General features: G+C 40.4%; 1 protein-coding gene across 2 annotated transcripts in view; it reads right to left on the bottom strand.

Moving 5' to 3' along the window:
* Nucleotides 1–18,322, bottom strand: part of opcml (opioid binding protein/cell adhesion molecule-like) — a 312,515-nt gene that overhangs the window by 2,926 nt on the left and 291,267 nt on the right. For both annotated transcript variants that reach the window (XM_034606832.1, XM_034606831.1), the window contains 3 exons: nt 1,759–1,896; nt 1,007–1,127; nt 27–178 (listed from right to left, as the gene is read on the bottom strand). In XM_034606832.1, coding sequence (XP_034462723.1) covers nt 27–178; nt 1,007–1,127; nt 1,759–1,896 — 411 coding nt within the window. The remainder of the gene's footprint in view (nt 1–26; nt 179–1,006; nt 1,128–1,758; nt 1,897–18,322) is intronic.

Here is an 18,322-nt window from a genome sequence, read left to right as displayed (position 1 = left end):
CTTACCATAAATATATATATTCTTACCATAAAGGATTATGCTTGCATTAGTGATTCCCATGGTGTTCATGGCAACGCAGGTGTAGTTTCCATAGTCCTCTTCTGAGACGTTGAAAAAGACGAGCATTGACTGTTTACCTTGATTCTCAATCTTAACCCCATTTAGGCCATTGAAGAGCCTGTAAACGAAAGAGAGGAGGAGAAAAGAAAAAAAACTTTGGTTTTCTGTATTGTTTTGCTTTGGCATTTTGTCAAACCTCCAGCATTATCTCTGCACAAAGTTGGAAAAACATTCACACCTGCAGGCTATAAAGAGTTTTTCATAATAGAGCTAAAACTCTATAACAGCTCACTGACTTATTGAAGTAATTGTCCATTTGTGATCTTCATCCGTCAGTGCACCAAAACTTTCCTTCTCTGTCACTCATTGCTTTTCCTGTTCCTCTGCTCCTGTTTCATTGCCTTATTTCATGTTTAAGGATGCCAGTCGTTTATTTTATCAGCTTCCTCCATCTTTTTATTCTTGAGGACGCATTTTGTCTTTTGGGGACTGACGGGCAATGCGCCTGTCAGCGTCAGGGATCATTTCACAGTGCAACATAGCCTGTGTTTATATCAGCTCTTATATCTGCTCATGAACATCTTTCAAGTCTCCAGCTTTCAGCAAAAAGCTCCATTCTCCTAGAATATTCTCAGAACCTCCAAGCCAAACACCGCACTGTCACAAACCGAGTGCTGCACCGGTGTCCAATCTGCTCTGCAAATAATTTCTTTATTTTTGTCCTTTTTAAGTGTTCATAATGTGATTAAATACATATCCGGAAAATGCAGGGCATGAGGACTCATCTGATTACATCAGATGCAGATAATTTGAAACAAGAATAACAGTAACAAGGTATTACATCAACAAAGAGGATCGGGTCTGGAATATTTCAATTAAAGTAAGTGCACAGCCTACAGCAGTCAGTATTACAGCGTCTGGTGAAGAGCTCAGAGGAGAAACTTGCCTGCGGTCTTCTTTGTACCACTCAAAATCTGCCCTCGGGACGGCAGAGGCTTCACACTGCAGGACTCCTTTCTGTCCAACTGGAGTACCTGTACTCCTCGCCTTAGAAATGAAGGGCGGATCTATAAAATACAGTGAAACAAGATTTTTAAATTGCTTTGTGTTTTGGGCTTCTTCATACTCCTATTTAAGTGTGAACTGACAATTTGATGAACAAGCAGAGACACAAATGCAGACTGTGAGGGAGTTAGTTTCATTATGTGGGACGGCGTCCAGTTGACTCTCCATTCGGCCATGAGGAAGTACTCGACTTTTGAAAGCACGAAGCCTCACAATTCTCATTTGTCTGTGTAAATCCTTTTATACTCCCAGCATAACTGTGAGAGCAGTTGCTTATTCATAAAGACTGCAGATACACCATAACAGTAAATTCAAAAATACTTTCAGCCTCTTAAGTTTTGATTTCGTTTCAGTAGTTCAGACTTTTTTATGACAAGTCCAACGAGTTCCCATTCAGAGGTGGTTAGGATGAGGACTGTGGACAAAATGGTTTACAAACACTGACCATTTTCAAGCTTGTTCAACAGATCAGTCAGGGTTTATTTGAGAATATTGCTTATCCATGAAAAAGCTGTTAGCTTTGTTTGTTTGTGTGTGTGTGTGTGTGTGTGTGGGTGGGTGTGTGAGCCCCATATGTCATGATCATTGTCCCCTTAAATACTTGACCATGGATGTGATAACGTTGGCACTTACAGTTGACGGTGACTTGCACTGTCCTGACATCGGGGCTGGAGATGTCATTCGAAGCGATACACTCATATGACCCTGACTGCTCTTTGGTGACGGTTGTCAGCTCCAGGTTTTCTTCCTCCGTCACAAATGCATGGGTGCCTGTGGAGATAAGTTCAAGTAGAGTTAAAAAACAAAAAAAAACAATGCAGGTTCCACATATTTACTCTTTGTTAGACAACCCACGACAGGTTATCCACTTTCCATGCATATATCCAGTTTGCAAGTTTGTAATTCAGGCTCTCTGTTACGGATTTGTTGTCTCCAGGCACAAGGTTTAAGTGCTCAAGTGACGTGACTGATTTAAATAGAAAGTTAAAGTCAAAACTAGCCCTCTTTCCTGTGCAGATATTCTATAGTACTTGGGATGTTTAAAAAAAAAAACTGGCAGATTGAATAAAAATGCACTTATTGTCAAGTAATGAATTTGCAGACACAAGTGAATATAAGTTGGGTAGATAACCTAAGAACATGTTTGATATCTCCTCTTCTCATATAATGATTAATGACTCTGGTTATCCTTCATAAAGATCTCAAGAGCTGAATTAAAACATTTTTTTTTAATCTCGACGGACCACAGTGGGAGTTTGTGATTTGGGGATTTGCCGTTTCCGAATGTCCCCAGAAGGCAGACAGCCCAGAGCATCGACTCATTACACAAAGAAAATAAATATATTGCCTCGAAACAAGCCCACTTGAGTAACACCACAAATTAGCCCTGACACTGGGGATGTTAAAAGCATGTTCTGGTGACAGAGAGACCTTGAGATATTGCAGCGTGGGTGGGGAAATGGATAGGAGCACTAATCCCAATCAGTGGAAATGTCAATCCAGCAATAGCTCAACATTAGCATAATATCATTGTGTTTTCCAAATCCTCAGCTGTGGACACTGTTGGCTGGGGATTCACTGCAAAGGTTGTGGGCTGGGGATAATCAGCTTGTTACATATAACCCGGGGAACAACTAGCACTGGTAATTGAACATTTTCATCATGGATAACTACATTAGGCAGAGTGTGGGTGACAAAATGTTTTTGAGTTACTTACTATCTGGTACTGGCTGGCTGCTTTAATGATGGCCAAGGGTGGAGGTCTACTTTCAAATTATAGTTTAATTACCTCATTAGCTTTCGAGTACACTGGATTATTACAATCTAGGCTGCAAACTGCATTACTGTTTGTTTGAGTCTACTATGCTTTGGAACACTACAATCAAGAGAGAAATTCTACTTGTTGTGGACACCTAAGTTGAAAATATAATAATGTTGTGTTAACATTGTGTTTAATTCTGACTTCTCATCTATTCGTGGGATCTGACGTATCTTTTCTTTTACTGAGCGTATGCAGACAAACACTTCCCTTGATTCAAACTGGCATTTCTTATTTCAACCTTTGGTTGGTACTAGTACAAATATATAAATACAGCCAAAACCCCCAGATTTAAAGTTTATATGCATATAAAGTAGTGACATCCAGTGGTAGAGTTGCAGATTGCATCCAACTGAATACCCCTCCCCTCACCCCTCCAAACTAGGATGGTCTTCAGGTAACATGAACATTGAAAGAGCCTTTTTAGAGCTTGTGTTTCCTTGTGTCTGTCATTTGCTATATGAGCAATGCAAACTCCGTGGAAGAATACACACTTGTAGACCCAAAACCCAATGATTCTCAGTTTCAGGTAATTGTACACCAATGAAAACACCATTATGAATATTATACTCCTTAATCCTACACACTGGTTGTTGATAATTGTGCAGTCTGCCTTTGGATTTGTTCGTGTCTTTGCTTCTACTTCCTGGTTTCTTGCTGCTGTTGCCTGTCCCCTACTGGGTCCTGTTCCTGGCAGAGTGTGTCGCTGGCTGAATGTCGCCTCCGGATTCTTTCTCTCTTGCGAATCGCCCCTGTGTCTCATCACCTTGTCAATGTGACCACCTCCTGCTTTATACAAGGACCAGATCATTCATCATAGGGGTAGAAACGCTTGGCCTACTCCTACCTTCTGCCTTTTTCAAAATCTTTTTGAAACTTCTGTTACTTACCTGTCCGCCTAAATATTAATCACTGTGTTTTTTGCCTATGTCGAGGATCTTCTACCTTCTGCTACTGCCACGCTCAGCCAGTTCTCACTAACTCTCTTCTGTACTGGACTGGTGCCAGCCGTTGTCTCTGCCTACTCTCTGAACTCTGGACCTGGATTCTGGAAGACTGATCACTAGCCTGTTAGACTCTGGACTCTGTGATCATTCACTTTGTCAGCTAATTCATTCTTTGTTATGAGTTTTACATTAAACCTTTGAAAACTAATCCCTACTCTGCTCCAGTCTTCTGCCAAGAGTCTGCCCTCCAAGTTATACTTTATCACTGGTCCTTTAAAATGTTTATCTCAGTTCCCTGAAAAAAATGCCTGTTTTTGTTTATGAAACTATTCCCTCTTTTTCCCTATTCAGAGATTTCAGATTCAGATTTAAACTGTGCTGACAGCCTGAAACTCTAGTTTTTACTCCAACAAACGAAGGCAGCTTCTGGTGTGTGGATCTGCTGATTCCCACTTAAATCCACTGCTGAGACTGGATGTGTGTGTGTTTGTGTCTGTGTAAGCACCTGCCTGTGTGTGTGTGTACTTTCTCACATTGTTAACAGTAAAGTGTCAGCATCCGGACCACAATTTGAAAACAGAAGTGAATACAATACAGGACTAGACTTCATTGTTTATTCCTTTTAGGAAACATCAGTCCTTCCACTGTAAGCACAGAATGCACAGCAGAGGTGACCACATGGGAAGTTTACATAAAGAATTGGATAATGACCTGGCATGGTAACAATCTATGCATTATGATATAAATGTCAACCCAACACACCCATACAAATGAATATAAAGAAGTCATAATCCTCATATATTACTCTGGATAAGCAAATCTAAGACATCAATGCGACATCAGTTCCAAATAGCATGACTGGATGACTAATGGGAGAGGAATTACAGTGCCTGAGTGGCAGCCGGTACAAATGAGCATCTAAAAGCACTCAGTGGAGCACCTCGGCAATATTAGCCATTAGCTTAAGGAGCTCTGCTGCTGAGACGCCACTCTGTGCAGCTTTGTAAAGAAAGATTACTGTAGTCCAATTGCAGCTATTACAACGGAAAATACCACATACTGTAGGATACAACTTCTTTCCATGACAGAGATCAGAGTAGGTTGTAAAAAGTCAATTCAAACTCAAAAGGGACAATTTGTTAAAAAGCTATGTTGACTTCAAATTGATAGAGGCTGACAGGCACCAATTTGAATTACACAGTCAAGCTTTTTAATTTTTGTTCTCGGTACACTTTGCTAAAATAAACCCTTCAGCAGGCAACAGAAATGATGTGGTCCATGTTCGGCTTCCAGATTAGTTGAATGGTGCAATCACTATTAAATATGATTTCAAAGTACCTGTGTAACGTTTTGTAATCATGGTATTGATTCAAATTTACCAAATACAAGCCGAGATTTGAGTGTTCAATTATTTGTGAAGTCTGACAGTGCAACCATTTGCAATGTGTAAAAGCACTCTTACAGTTCTAGAATGACATTATTTATGCACAAGAGTTACATGAACTGGCTGTTTCAGACTTAAAGAATGGCACAAAAAAAAACTAGGACGTAAAGTATTCTGAATTTAGTTAACATCAAACTCTTCAGCAGGTGGAATTCAGCCCAGCTGGGTTGAGATCAAGTGACTGACTCGGCCAGTGGGAATAATCCACCTCCTCAACCTGCTTTGGCCGTATACTTGAAGCATGCATTTGTCTGAATCTGAGAATCCCCTGCTTGGTTTCTAATTGAACAGATGATGTGTTCACCATATTTTGTACTTTGAATGGGTTCTTAGGGCTATCGGTGTATTTAAATCATACTGGCAGCATGGCTCTGAGGATGGCAGGGACAATCAGTCAGTCCATCACTTTGGATCACACTGATAATCTCAATGATTGTTATGTGCATGGCTAGGACATTTCGTGAAGACCTTCTGAGATGATGAACTCTGCTACCATGAGGTTGACATTTTTGGTTTTGAGTGAAATAAATCGATTTATGGAAAGGACTGCTAAGCTATACTTCACAGATATTAAAGGTCCCCAGAGAGGAGAAGTTCTACTGACTTTGGCTGATCCCTGACATTCCATTTAGCCAAAGGCTAGTTTCCCATCAGCCTCAGCTGCAGTTTGTGTTTAGTGCTAATTAGGACATTTCACACGTTCACAATCTAAATTGGTAAACTTACTAAATATCATTTGATAACAATAGCATGTTGTCATTGTAACAGTGAGCATCTTAATAAGATGATGTTGGCATTTAGCTCCAAGCACTACTGTGTTTAAACCTCACCGAGCTACTAGCATGACTGTGGACTATAATATTGTTCCGTAGCTGACACAACACAGCTTTCTGGATGCTCCCAGCACAACTTTCCTTCTTTCTTTATATATATTCTAAGGATTTTCCCAACATAATGGTCACTACATAATCTATTTGGCTGTTACATAACCGACCTCTCTTTTCACTATTGTGTGTTTGTGCGAATTCTTGCGAACACATTTGATGAAACTGTGACCCTGGCCTGCTGTGCTTGTTGATATGTCCGTAGCCAAATCTGTCACATCTGAAAAACGGATGCAGAAGCTTTTGTAAATGTGTCCCAGTGTATTCTTCACACAGCAGTGAGGTTCTGTCGGCACATTTTGCTCTGGCACAAGCAGGAAAAGAAAAAAAAGCAGAACAATTATTAGAACTTGGCACAGAGGTACTGGCTGTTAGCTGGGCTTGATGTTGTAAATCGTTTTTTTTTCTGTTTTAAAATCATAAATGAAACCAAACTTTAGCATGTTTGCATATGTCAAGGCCTATCCAGTAGAAGATTGCAGAGAAATGAGAAAAATGACAAATGCACAGAAAAAAGGAGACAAACCTGTAATTATCATTCATTTCTGCATACAACTGCACTGGCCCTTAGCTTCTTTGACTTTTTGTTGACTACGGTGTGACTGCAACTGCCAATATCCATTGAAAGTCTTAGGTTAATTACTGTACTTAAAAACAACCAAATGGCAACAAAGTGTCTTGTACCAGAACGAAAAATGCTTCAAAAGAAATCAAAATAACCTCTTTAATGAACTATAAATACAAGTATTGAATGAGAGTCATTCACAATTAAGCTGGATATATGCAGTATTTAGTCAGGATTGTATAATAACCAACAACTTTAACTTGGAGTCAGAATGTGAGTGACTTTGAATGTCCGAATGTAGTAAGTTCTATATCATTACTGTTAAAGCATTCATGCGGCGTTAGGGTTTTAATGATGGTTTTAATGCAGGATTTAAAACTTGATGGATGGCACATTTAGATCAAAACAGAAAGACGTGTGGGAGCTATAGCCACTGAGAGTCCACAGTTTGAGAATTCACAAGTAATAGTAGAAATAAACATGAAGCCTAATAAAATCCTCATATTTTACATTTTGGGGTTTAATTCCCTTTCCTCTTCGACCCACAGACATCATCAGACTCTCTGTATCATCTCTGGTGATTCGTAACTGCAGCCTCCTTTAGCTCTTCATTGTATTTCACTCTTTGCCTTCAGTCTGCTCTTCTGCAGGTGGAATTCAGGTCAGCTGGACTGAGATCAAGTGACCCACTCAGCCAGTCGAAGATATTCCACCTCTTCAACTGTATATCTTTAGGTTGTATTTTGCTGAATCTGAGCTTAGATTGATCATATACACCTCCGCACCAACATGTTGCCTTTGTCAGCAGTGAAATCTTCAATAAATGAGTGTGCCAGCTCCGTTAGAGCTTTGCCAGCCAAAACTGAACCAGGACCATGTTTGACATGTGGTGGTGCTTTGTGTCTTAAGCTGTTTTATCTTCTCTCACCTCCTATTTTGTTATGATTTGTTGTTTTTTGGGGTTCTTGGCCTTTCTATCTTTAATGTAAAGCAGAGGTTTGCATCTTGCGCCAAATCCGCCTGTCCGCCTACATCCCAAAGAGCATTCTTGACTTGATGTGCAGTAAAAAACAACTCAAATAATTTTCCACAGGTCAACATCTGGTCCACTGGGGCCTCTGCCATTCTCTAGTTTTCCTGTACACACCTGATCTCTTTAAAATGTACAAAACCCACGCTTTAGGCAAAGTTCCTTTGATATCTGTTCTGCTGTTTTTGAGTCTAATGATTATCCTCTTCCCAGAAAAATGAGCTATATCTTTCACACCTTTTCATATCTATAGATGTAAACCTTATCAAATTAAAGCTGAGACATAGCACTTTATTGTCAATTCTTATTATTTTTATTAATTTTCATATTACAAATACTGATGGACTGGACTATATATCTAAAGTTTAATTTCTGCATACAAATTGTGCACATATTTCAGTACACAAACCTTTTGCAGAACCTGAGTATATGTGTGGCGGTGTTGAAGTGGGTTTGTCCTTTTCAGAGCACAGGGATGGGGACAGGATGTGGGACTTGAATAAGACACTTGAGGACACTTGATGTGAAGTAGTGTGTCTTTGCAGACAGCAGCCAGCAGGTAATTGCAGACTTCCATGGTTTCTAACCACTGCAAAGCCCTGTGGTTATTCTCTAAGTTGAATTCGGTACCTAGCAGAAGGTACTTGAAACGGTCCATGGTCCTTTTGATGGCTAAAGACACTCCAGCTGCCCTGCCGAGCATGGTCCTCCCCCAGGACTGGTTTCCTGCTGACACCAGCCACTGGCCTTTTGTCTTCTCCATCACCTTGCGGTCACATTCCACCAATACCTCTGCCTGGGGCATGAGTCTGGGTGTTGAAGGGCACACTAAAGTTTAGCTGCATCTGCCATCGTCTTTATCTCTTTTTGATGACCCTCTTGGATCACCTTCACTCTCCTTTTACTAGTTTCCCCTGGGGGTGATAACACTGCTACAATATGGAGGCCAGGGTTGCCATATTCTCTGGATGTGTTTGGTCTCGAAGGAGGTGGCTGGGTACAGGCAATCATCTTACTGTCCCATCCTCCTTTACCTGTCGTGTGAGCGCTTTTCCCAGATTACACACTAGTTTCATACTTTTCTTTACTAGAATGGCATTGTTTAGAGCATTTACCAAACCAAATGTAGAGATAAACACAAGAATGGTAATCACACTCACAGATGTGACAGTGTTGGGAGAAAAGGCTTTTTAGCGCTCAATTGTATTTACAAAGAAAGCAGTTTCAGGCGCTCAAGACCTTTGGTCGGCAACAGAAGGCTTTTAAAAATAGACCTTAAAAACAACTCAAAAATAACTTCAATGGAAATCTTTATCTCCAGAGAGATAAACACTTTTCATGTCCACTGACAGAGCCACATAATTGGCAGCACTGATGTGGCACAATGCTTGTGAGACAGAGAATGTGATCAGTCCAGGATGTGACCTCTTATGTTAAGGGTAAGGGGCCCTAACTGGTATTGATACTTTATGAAACCTGTGCATTAGCTGAAAGCCATGTTTTTAACTTGGATACTTGGTATTCTCATGGCATTTATTCCTCTCCTATGCATGTACAACTGCAATGTGATTAATGTAGTACATGGACTTAAGGACTACTCCCCGCCCATGTCCCATGAGGGTCTGACAATTACCACACAGCCGTAGAGCTCCCCTGATAGCACCAATCCCATGGGGGGTATTACTGCTGTAGCCACAGTTTCCTGCTGTTTAATTGTTTCATGCAGTTGTCACAGGTGAATTTTCCTGCAAGGCTGCATTCTTGTTTAAAAAAAAAATCTAAATCAAACACATTAAAGTTAAACTACTTTTTCTTTTTGTTGCCTGTAGTTCTTTTTGGGGTTTTAAACACCTGCACACAATGCTCTGTTAGAATTGTGTAAAGAACATGGACAAGAGAGTTTGTAAATAGGAGGATATGTGGAGATCAATCAGTTTTAGATATTATTTAGCTGTGCATGGAGGGAATTCATAATGTTTTAGCCCTGTCCTTCAGTTACAAGTGTAACAATACCAGCAAATTACACAATGAAAAAAACCGCAAAAACCTGTATGAGTAAAATAGTGTCTGTGACATTGGGTTTAATTTCACTTTAAAGAGTAAATATGTATGCAAGAAATGCAAATTGTTTTAAGAATACACTGCTCAACAATTAATTGTAACAGTATAACATATAATAAATAAGTCAGTTAAATTTCATGGATATCAATCAGTCCACTTAGGAAGCACAGGTGATTGTGAATCAATGTCACTGCTTTGGTGCAAATGAAAGTGACAACAGGTGCAATAGAGAGGCAAAAGCAAGACAACCCCCAAAAAGGGAATGGTTTCACATATGGTGACCACAGACAGTTGCTGGTCACTACTGGTAGCATGAGCTGTGTCTCCCAGCACAGTCTCAAGAGCATGGAGGAGACACCAGGAGACCGGCAGTTACATAAGGACAGCTGGACAGGGCCGTAGAAGGGCATCAACCCAGCAGCAGGACTGGTATCTGCTCCTTTGTGCAGGAGGAACAGCAGGAGCACTGCCAGAGCCCAATAAAATGACCTCCAGCAGGCTACAGGTGTGTATGTTTCTGACCAAACTGTCAGAAACAGATTCCATGAGGGCACAATGTCTTCTATTGGGACCTGTACTCACAGCTCAGCACCATGTAGCTCGATTGGCATTCGCCAGAGAACACCAGAATTGGCAGGTCTGCCACTGGAGGATAGTTCTCTTCACAGATGTGAGCAGGTTCACACTGAGCACATGTGACAGGCGTGAAAGAGTTCTTTCATTTTCCAATAAAGGAAATGCCTGCCAATACTACAATTCATCCATGTGAAATTCATTACTTAATAATAAAAATAAACTACTACTAAGTACACATCTCAAACCGACTTGAATCTGTTCATGTCTGTGATCCTTCTGGCAAACAAGTGTAAAGATTAAATGTTGTTTGTGTTTACATTATGAATCTGTTTATTGACATTGAGAGGTGTTTGAACAACAGGCTCGACTGTCTGGCGCACAACTTTTTGTTTCCAAAGTCAGGTGAAACTGAGCCAGTCGCTTTCCACATAGACAGATGGTAATTGAGGGAAGCCATGGTGGATAATATTTAGGGTGCATGCTAAACGACCACTCGAGCTTTGAAGGGCATATGGCACAAGTCATACAGGAATTAAATGGCTGGCAGGAACAGAAGGCCGATATCTTCTTCACCTTTTAAGCTGACAAAACAGACCCTGCATAATATATTACGACGCACATTGCACTTGTGGAAAAGTGACAACATTGCTAACTATTAGTTTGCCATGTGGGAGCTCGTCAAGTGATGGATATCAAAGTGAATTACATAATTTTAAAACAACATGCTCATGCATTGCTTACATATAAGAACTACTCATATTATGCTGCCGCCTGCTCCATGTGACATACGCACCCTGATATAAATATTCAGATGCCAGCTGCTCAGCCTCAGTATGACAATAGGATAACTCTTTAATGTAATATTATTACGAGTTCAGGCTATGACAGTGCAAAAGATTAGAGATCAAAGTTAGCCAAATACTCAGTCAGTGGCTCACACAGCAGGACCAAACTACAAAACAACCCTTGGGCGGTCTTTGAAGAACAACCACAACAAGTATGCAAGCTGAGAATTAAATTGTGGTATTTTCACAAACTTTTGTCTCTCTTTTATAATTGTGGCCACCTTTGTTGCAGAGACATCAGGAATCACAACAAACAGTATGAGGCTCCAAAAGGTTTTCAACTGACCTTCGACTTCAGACCTTCACAGAGAGCTATTGGGTGGCTGTGTGCCTCAGGGGGTAGAGTGGGTCGTCCACTTACCAGAAGGTTGGCAGTTTGATCCCAGTATCCCACATGCCCCATGCCTAAGTGTCCTTGGGCAACATACAGAACCCCAAATGTGCCCTAATGGCTGTGCCAGTAGTGTATAATAGAGAAAATGATGCACTTAGATGCACTGTATGAATGTTTTCGTGGATGGGTGAATGGCAAAGCTGTGCTTTAAAGAACTTGGAGTGGTCATCAAGACTAAAATAGCGCTCTATAATTATCAACCAAAAGCAGGTCAGAGGCTTAGGTATTTCTTGAAAATGCATAGGGTTCAAACTAAAGCAGCTGATTGTTCAACTAGATTCTGAACGAATAAAAGGGTAAAAAAGATATAAAGAATTTCCTGAAAGGTTTTGGTGTATTTCAGGTGGTTATCATCTCGGGATTGGGCGGTAGTGATGTTGAACTGGTTGTCCGCTAATCAGAAAGTTGGGGGTTCGTTCTTCAGCTCCTCCAGTCTGCTTGTGTCTCTTTGTGCAAGACACTGAACTATGCAATCAATGTGGGCACGTTGATAGAGGGTTGAAGAGGCGCTATATATATATATATATATATATATAGCGCGAGAGAGAGAGAGAGAGAGAGAGAGAGAGAGAGAGAGGTGCTGTATGAATGTGCGTGTTAAAGTCACTCATCATATAAAGCACTTTGAGTGGTCATTAAGAGAGAAAAGTGCTACATAAATGCAGTCCATTTAACATCCACTGTTAGGTCCAGACAGCCTGGTCCTCCAGTTGATTCGCAGTTCACCGTTGCTTCGAGTGGTAAGTCTCACAGGGCTGTAAAACCTGGAGGCAGTTTAACTGGTCAAATGGGGTCACATGATGTCAGTAAATGAACCTTTTCAGCATTTCATTTCAAAAATATAGGTGGGTTATATATTACTGTATATGTACCTATGTTTCAACAGGCTGGGCATGAAAAGCTTGATTTTGTGAAGACTACAACTGTGGCGTCAAAAGGTTGGTGGTTGGATCCCGGCTCCTCCAGTCCACATGCCAAAGTGTCCCCGGGCAGGACACTGATGCCTAAATCGCTGCTGATGGCTGTGACATCAGAGGTTCAGATGTGAGGTGGAAAAGCCCTGCATATAGAAGGGCTATTTGAATGTGTATGTGAATAAGTGAATGTGACTCCTAGTGAAAAGCACTTGGAGGGTGTTTTATGGTGAGAAAAGAGCAATAGCAATGCATTTCTTTTAACTTTTAGAAACATAACCTTTTGTTATTTTTGGATTCTGTGGCACTGTGTCATTTGATATGAATGGAAGATTTTTTGATTCTGAATGAAGGACAAGTTTTTCTTTTAAAATATCTGTCGAGCACCAAATGCAGGGTCGCATGTTATTGTTCCATTTTGTCCAACAGCACAGTTTCATAAAAGGGGCTCTGTACTGGAATGTTTTCTGCACTGTTTAAATGAATGTGTATACTGAATATGTCCTTTGCTCTGCAGAATTCAGCCAGCTCTCAAACAAATGCTTCCTGACTGTAATGTGTAGGCCTAATTTGATTGTGGAAGCAGTGCTGATACAGTCTCGTGGGTGAATTGATTCCCTGATGGCATTAGGTCAGTTTCTTGTTAGTGGCCAATTCCCCTTTTAATGGATTATGCAAATAAACATTCTCAATCTATGCGTACCTGCAGCTCACAGTCCCTCCTTACGCCAAATGAAATATACACATCCATAAAAAGTGTTCATTAAAAAGAACCATAAAGTCTTAATGAAGGACAAATGCTCATCACATGTGTAACTATAGACTACTGTTTATAGAGCCAGTGGCAAATTACCACAATCTTTATCACAAAGCACCAGTAATGTCACAGAGCAAATGTCCACATGAAGCAGCAAGATTCTTTAAGGTAAAACAGGGGACAGGGATCTCAAACTAATTAATAACAGCGACCATTTATCTTTTACCATTCATCATTAAAGTCTGTTTTTATATATCTGACATTAAATGAAATGTTGGCATCTGCTTCCCACAACTTTTTCTTCCACTTGAATAACACTCACACCTGCTTTGTATTCCCTGTGGATGTGATATGAGTGAGCAGTGACAGCTGTTATTATATTGAATCCCCCCGGCCCCAGGTGTAAGCTTCGGTTTCTGTTGGTTGTCACCAGTTTCTAAGACAACTGGAGAGATTTTGTGACGATCATTTATTTTAATTACACTTTCTGGGGAGGCATTTTACGGAAACAATGAACACACGCACACACGCAGGCGCACACACACACACACACACACACACACACACACACACACACACGAGGAGGGTCGGGTCACAAGAGGGTCAGGAAAATGGTGTAACCAAAAGTGATTATCACTAATAGTGTTAACCTCTCCCATATCCCATCCTGTCCATACAGGTGGTCGTCCAAACCAGAAAACCAGAGGGGCTCTCTGGCTCCAGAGCTGCAGGATTATTATTATTTCTGTTACTGGTGCAGTGGCCGTTCTTAATATATCTCTTTGGAATGGACTTTTGCTTGACCTGTGGTAATGTTGGTTGTAGCTTTCTTTCTGAAACTGTAAAAGTGACCTGCAGCAATTGTCCCTTGACAAGTAAAGACCTGCTGCTGGACTCAGTCCACAGTCCACAGGCACTGCTGCTGCACAAAGAGCTGTTCACCTGTTAATGCGAAGGTCAGTGAAGCACAACTCAGTACGCAGACCCTGAACTGGAGAATCAGTTGTTGTGAACACTCCTGGTGTCGTAAGACTCGTGAACACGCTATTGTCATGATCGACAACATCGCTGATTAGTCCAAGCCACCCCTGCTACTTTGAACAAACAGGCGACCAGCGCTCTCACTGTTCATGTGTCCAAATCACACGCAATTCAATACAATACAATTCAAGTGTGAAGCATGGAAAGATAAAGAGACATATGTTAGACATTAGATAGATTTCTATTATTATTATTCAAAAAAGCCTTTGTATATCTGTAAGTATCACTGGTATTATTTTCATTATAAAGACCGCTCTGGCAGAGCTTAAATCCAATAGTTACACAACTTCTCCTGATCTCTCTCTCTTCCCCTTACTCACTTTCTGTCATCTCTCCTCCAATTTCCTCTCCCCTCTCCTCTCTAGCCCATTTCTGCTTTTTAAATAAGCTTTATAGATTTGTTTTCTGTCACCAAGACAATTTTCATACATATACAATAAAAAGGGCGAAGGGGTAACATGGAAACAGGGAAGCATAGTAGAATCTCTTCATGATCAATTCTCTTCTCACCTTAACCAGTCAAGGCACATGGTCAGCCACACTGACTCCCCCCCGAGTTTCCCTTTTTCTCTGATGTACTCACACAGTATTATGAGGCCTGAGTTATTTAGCTCAAATGCAGCTCAGTGTGCACAGCAAACACTTGACTTCACTGATGACAAGCAGCTGAAATAAACTGAAATGAAATTGCACACACTGAATAGTCTTAATTATTTGCTTAGAGCTTGTATCTACACCATTGGCTGTATTTACTCAATAGCTCGAGCAAAACTGATGATGTCTTACAGAGTAGTCAGAGAGAAATGTAAATGAGGTGAATACATATCAGGACAAGTGGGAGAGCCTGGGTGATACAAAGCAAAGGGAAATAGGAACTTCCAGTGGAGAACAGCAGTGGTCTGTTTACTTTGCAGAGCTTACACTGCAATATGAGGACACGGGGGATGGAGGCAGAGGAGGGAGGCAAACTGGAACACAGTGAGGAGCTGAGCATGACAGTGCACCCAGTAGTCAGGTTTTCAGCCACATACACCATCATTTTACTCAGTGAGTGCAACGCCAGGTGAGGTCACAGTGGGGCCTTCAGAGACTAAAAGAAAACACGAGTTGAGATCAGCAGTACAGAAACTTGTGTAAGACAAGAGGTTGCAGGTGCCATGATGATGAACCTTACACAATCTAACATATCCTCAGCTTTAATAATTGTCTACTGGACTATATTAAACCACATCTTAAACCCACATACATATACGATTTTCAGCACTGCTGTGGTCTAAGGTCAAGCCTCCACTTGAGAGCGACACTTTGTCTTCATCACTGCCTCGTGCTTCTGTTCCAGCCTGTTTGATCATGCAGCCACTAGTTTTGCCTATGTCCTCTACCTCACACAGCCCCACACTTTATTGTTAATTAATGCTGACATGATACATGGTATCATATGAGTAATTATTTCATTCCCTGGTGCAAATTATTTTACAATAAAGCACTGACCATCATTGTTGGCAGAACCTCTAATTGCGATATGGGCTGGATGAGATGCCAAGGATAGGCTTTTCCTTAGACAATTGTGACTTCTTTGTGCAGACTAATTAAGAGGCTGCTGACATTTAATAAGTAACAAGCTATAGTGAAAATATTATGAGTGCAGGGGGTGTGATCCTGTCATTATATGCAGCTGAAGAACGCTCTTACTGCTGGATAGAAGCTACATATCAATTTATTAATAATCCTTATAATTGTATAATTTGTATAGTTAGAATTTGTTTGCATTTAAAAATATAAAAAATATTTAATCAAAGTAATTTACTAAACATTCATTCAAATTCAACCATCTTCAATGAAAGCTGCTGTACTGACCTATTCGAACACAAAACATTTGCTCTTCATTTATTTTACTTTATTTTACTACAATTCACTTTGTATTTTTCCCTCCCACAGTCTAACCTCTCTCTCTCTCTCTCTCTCTATTATTCATCATCATCATTGTTATTATTACTTTATTAACTGGATGCTGCTATCATTAAAAACATCATTGCATCTACAACGTATAATTATCACTCTTATTATTCTCATTATAACAACCAGTCCGACAACTGGTCCCTCTCCCCCTCTCCTCCCTCTCACCCCTCTCTCTCTCTCTTCTCTCCCCTCTTTTCCACCCACCTCTCCTCTCTTCCCCATTTTTCTCCGCTCACCCCAAACAGTCGAGGCAGATGACCGCCCACCTTGAGTCTGGTTCTGCTAGACTTCAACTGTCGCCACAGTGCTGCTCATTGTGGGAACTGTCGGGTTTCTCTAATTTTTAAAGTCTCGACCTTCTATGTAAAGTGCCTTGAGATAATGTATGTTATGATATGGTGCTATACAAATAAAACTGCATTGAATTGAATTGCTCTTCAGACAAAACTAAAAGTAAATGAGACTTTGAACTGCCTCAACTAGCCACACCAGCCACCCCATGACTGACATCTCCAAAGCCATGTATCAAGAGATACCCTCTAGATCAGTGGTCACCAACCTTTTCGAGCCCAAGATCACTTTTTAATTCCAAACGTAAGCCGAGATCTACCACCCTGATATCTTCCAAGAAACCCGGTTAGGAGGGTCATACTTATTAGTTTTTGCAATTTCTGTTAGAAGCTGAATGTACAAGAAATAAATATACACAAAGAAAGGCAGTTATGCAACTTTATCTATTCAATGAACAATATTCACATTATTATCAATTCATATTTCCAGCATCTGTTCAGTGCACAATATTTAGCTTCAGTTCAACAATATGTTCTGCAGAGGAGCTGCTACTGCAGCACAAGGTTTTTTACATGGGCTTGGACTTGAATATGGCCATAAATGTGACTATTTCCTTGTATGAAAGTAGTCCCTTGTACTAAAATAAATAAAAGTACTATACAGTATGAAGCCATGCATATTATGCTCCTGCAAATATTTCACAATAAAATCTCCTTTTTAAACCAAAGAATGGATTCCGTCAACAGAAACGCTGGAGTGCTTTTATTTTGAAACGCCTACAGAAAGTGTTGCAACCATTTATGTTTGTAACATAATTTCAACAGATGAACATTAAAACTTAGCTGAAATATAATTTTCTCTGTTTATTCTTCTGTAAAACAGAATGTTTATCTGTCTATGACACAAACGTATTTACAACACTGTTTCAAAGTAAAAGCACTCCAGCGTTTCACTTTCTGAATCCATTCATCTGTTCTAAGGTTCTAACGGGCTTTGATTGTTATCCACAGACAGACTAGTGTTTAGTTAGTACATAAACTGAATTGTTTTGAAGGCACTGCAGTAGATAAACCAGCAGCGGACACTCTGCAGTGTAAACAACCGACACTGGGCTGACCTGCGGCGAAATCGCAGCTAGTGAGTCCAAAGAGTTCGGGGATCGACAGTAAAGACTGCAAGATCGACAGGTAGATCGCGATCGACGGGTTGGCGACCACTGCTCTAGATGATTATCCAGGTTGGTATCCATCCTACATCCCTATGTCTTCTTTAGCGCTTAGCAACATGTAATAGCCAGTCTGATATTTCTAACATGAAGGTCTTTGTTACTGATATCACTTATATTAATATGGTGTTTGAGTAATACATAATTATTAGCCTGGCAATAATAATTACATATACAGATGAGTCTAAAACACTTCATTTTTGATTAGCAGACCTATACATAATCAGAGCAATGAAACATGTGACAGAGCCAGAGGAAAATAAAAAGATAAACAGACTACAATATGCTGCAATTGTTTGTTTTTCTCTAAGAAAAAATGTAATGTTCAGTTATTTCAGTGGTGTCTCAATTGCAGATTCAACAGACACCTTGGTTGTTGAAATGAAAACACTTCAGCTGTTCTCCCAGGGGTTCTTTCTCTGTCAGTCATCACAAACCAATTTTC

The sequence above is a fragment of the Hippoglossus hippoglossus genome, chromosome 14 (assembly GCF_009819705.1).
Source record: "Hippoglossus hippoglossus isolate fHipHip1 chromosome 14, fHipHip1.pri, whole genome shotgun sequence".
NCBI classification, from domain to species: Eukaryota; Metazoa; Chordata; class Actinopteri; order Pleuronectiformes; family Pleuronectidae; genus Hippoglossus; species Hippoglossus hippoglossus.
Note: the sequence above shows the minus strand (reverse complement) of the source record. Positions and strands in the feature narration are given on the sequence as shown.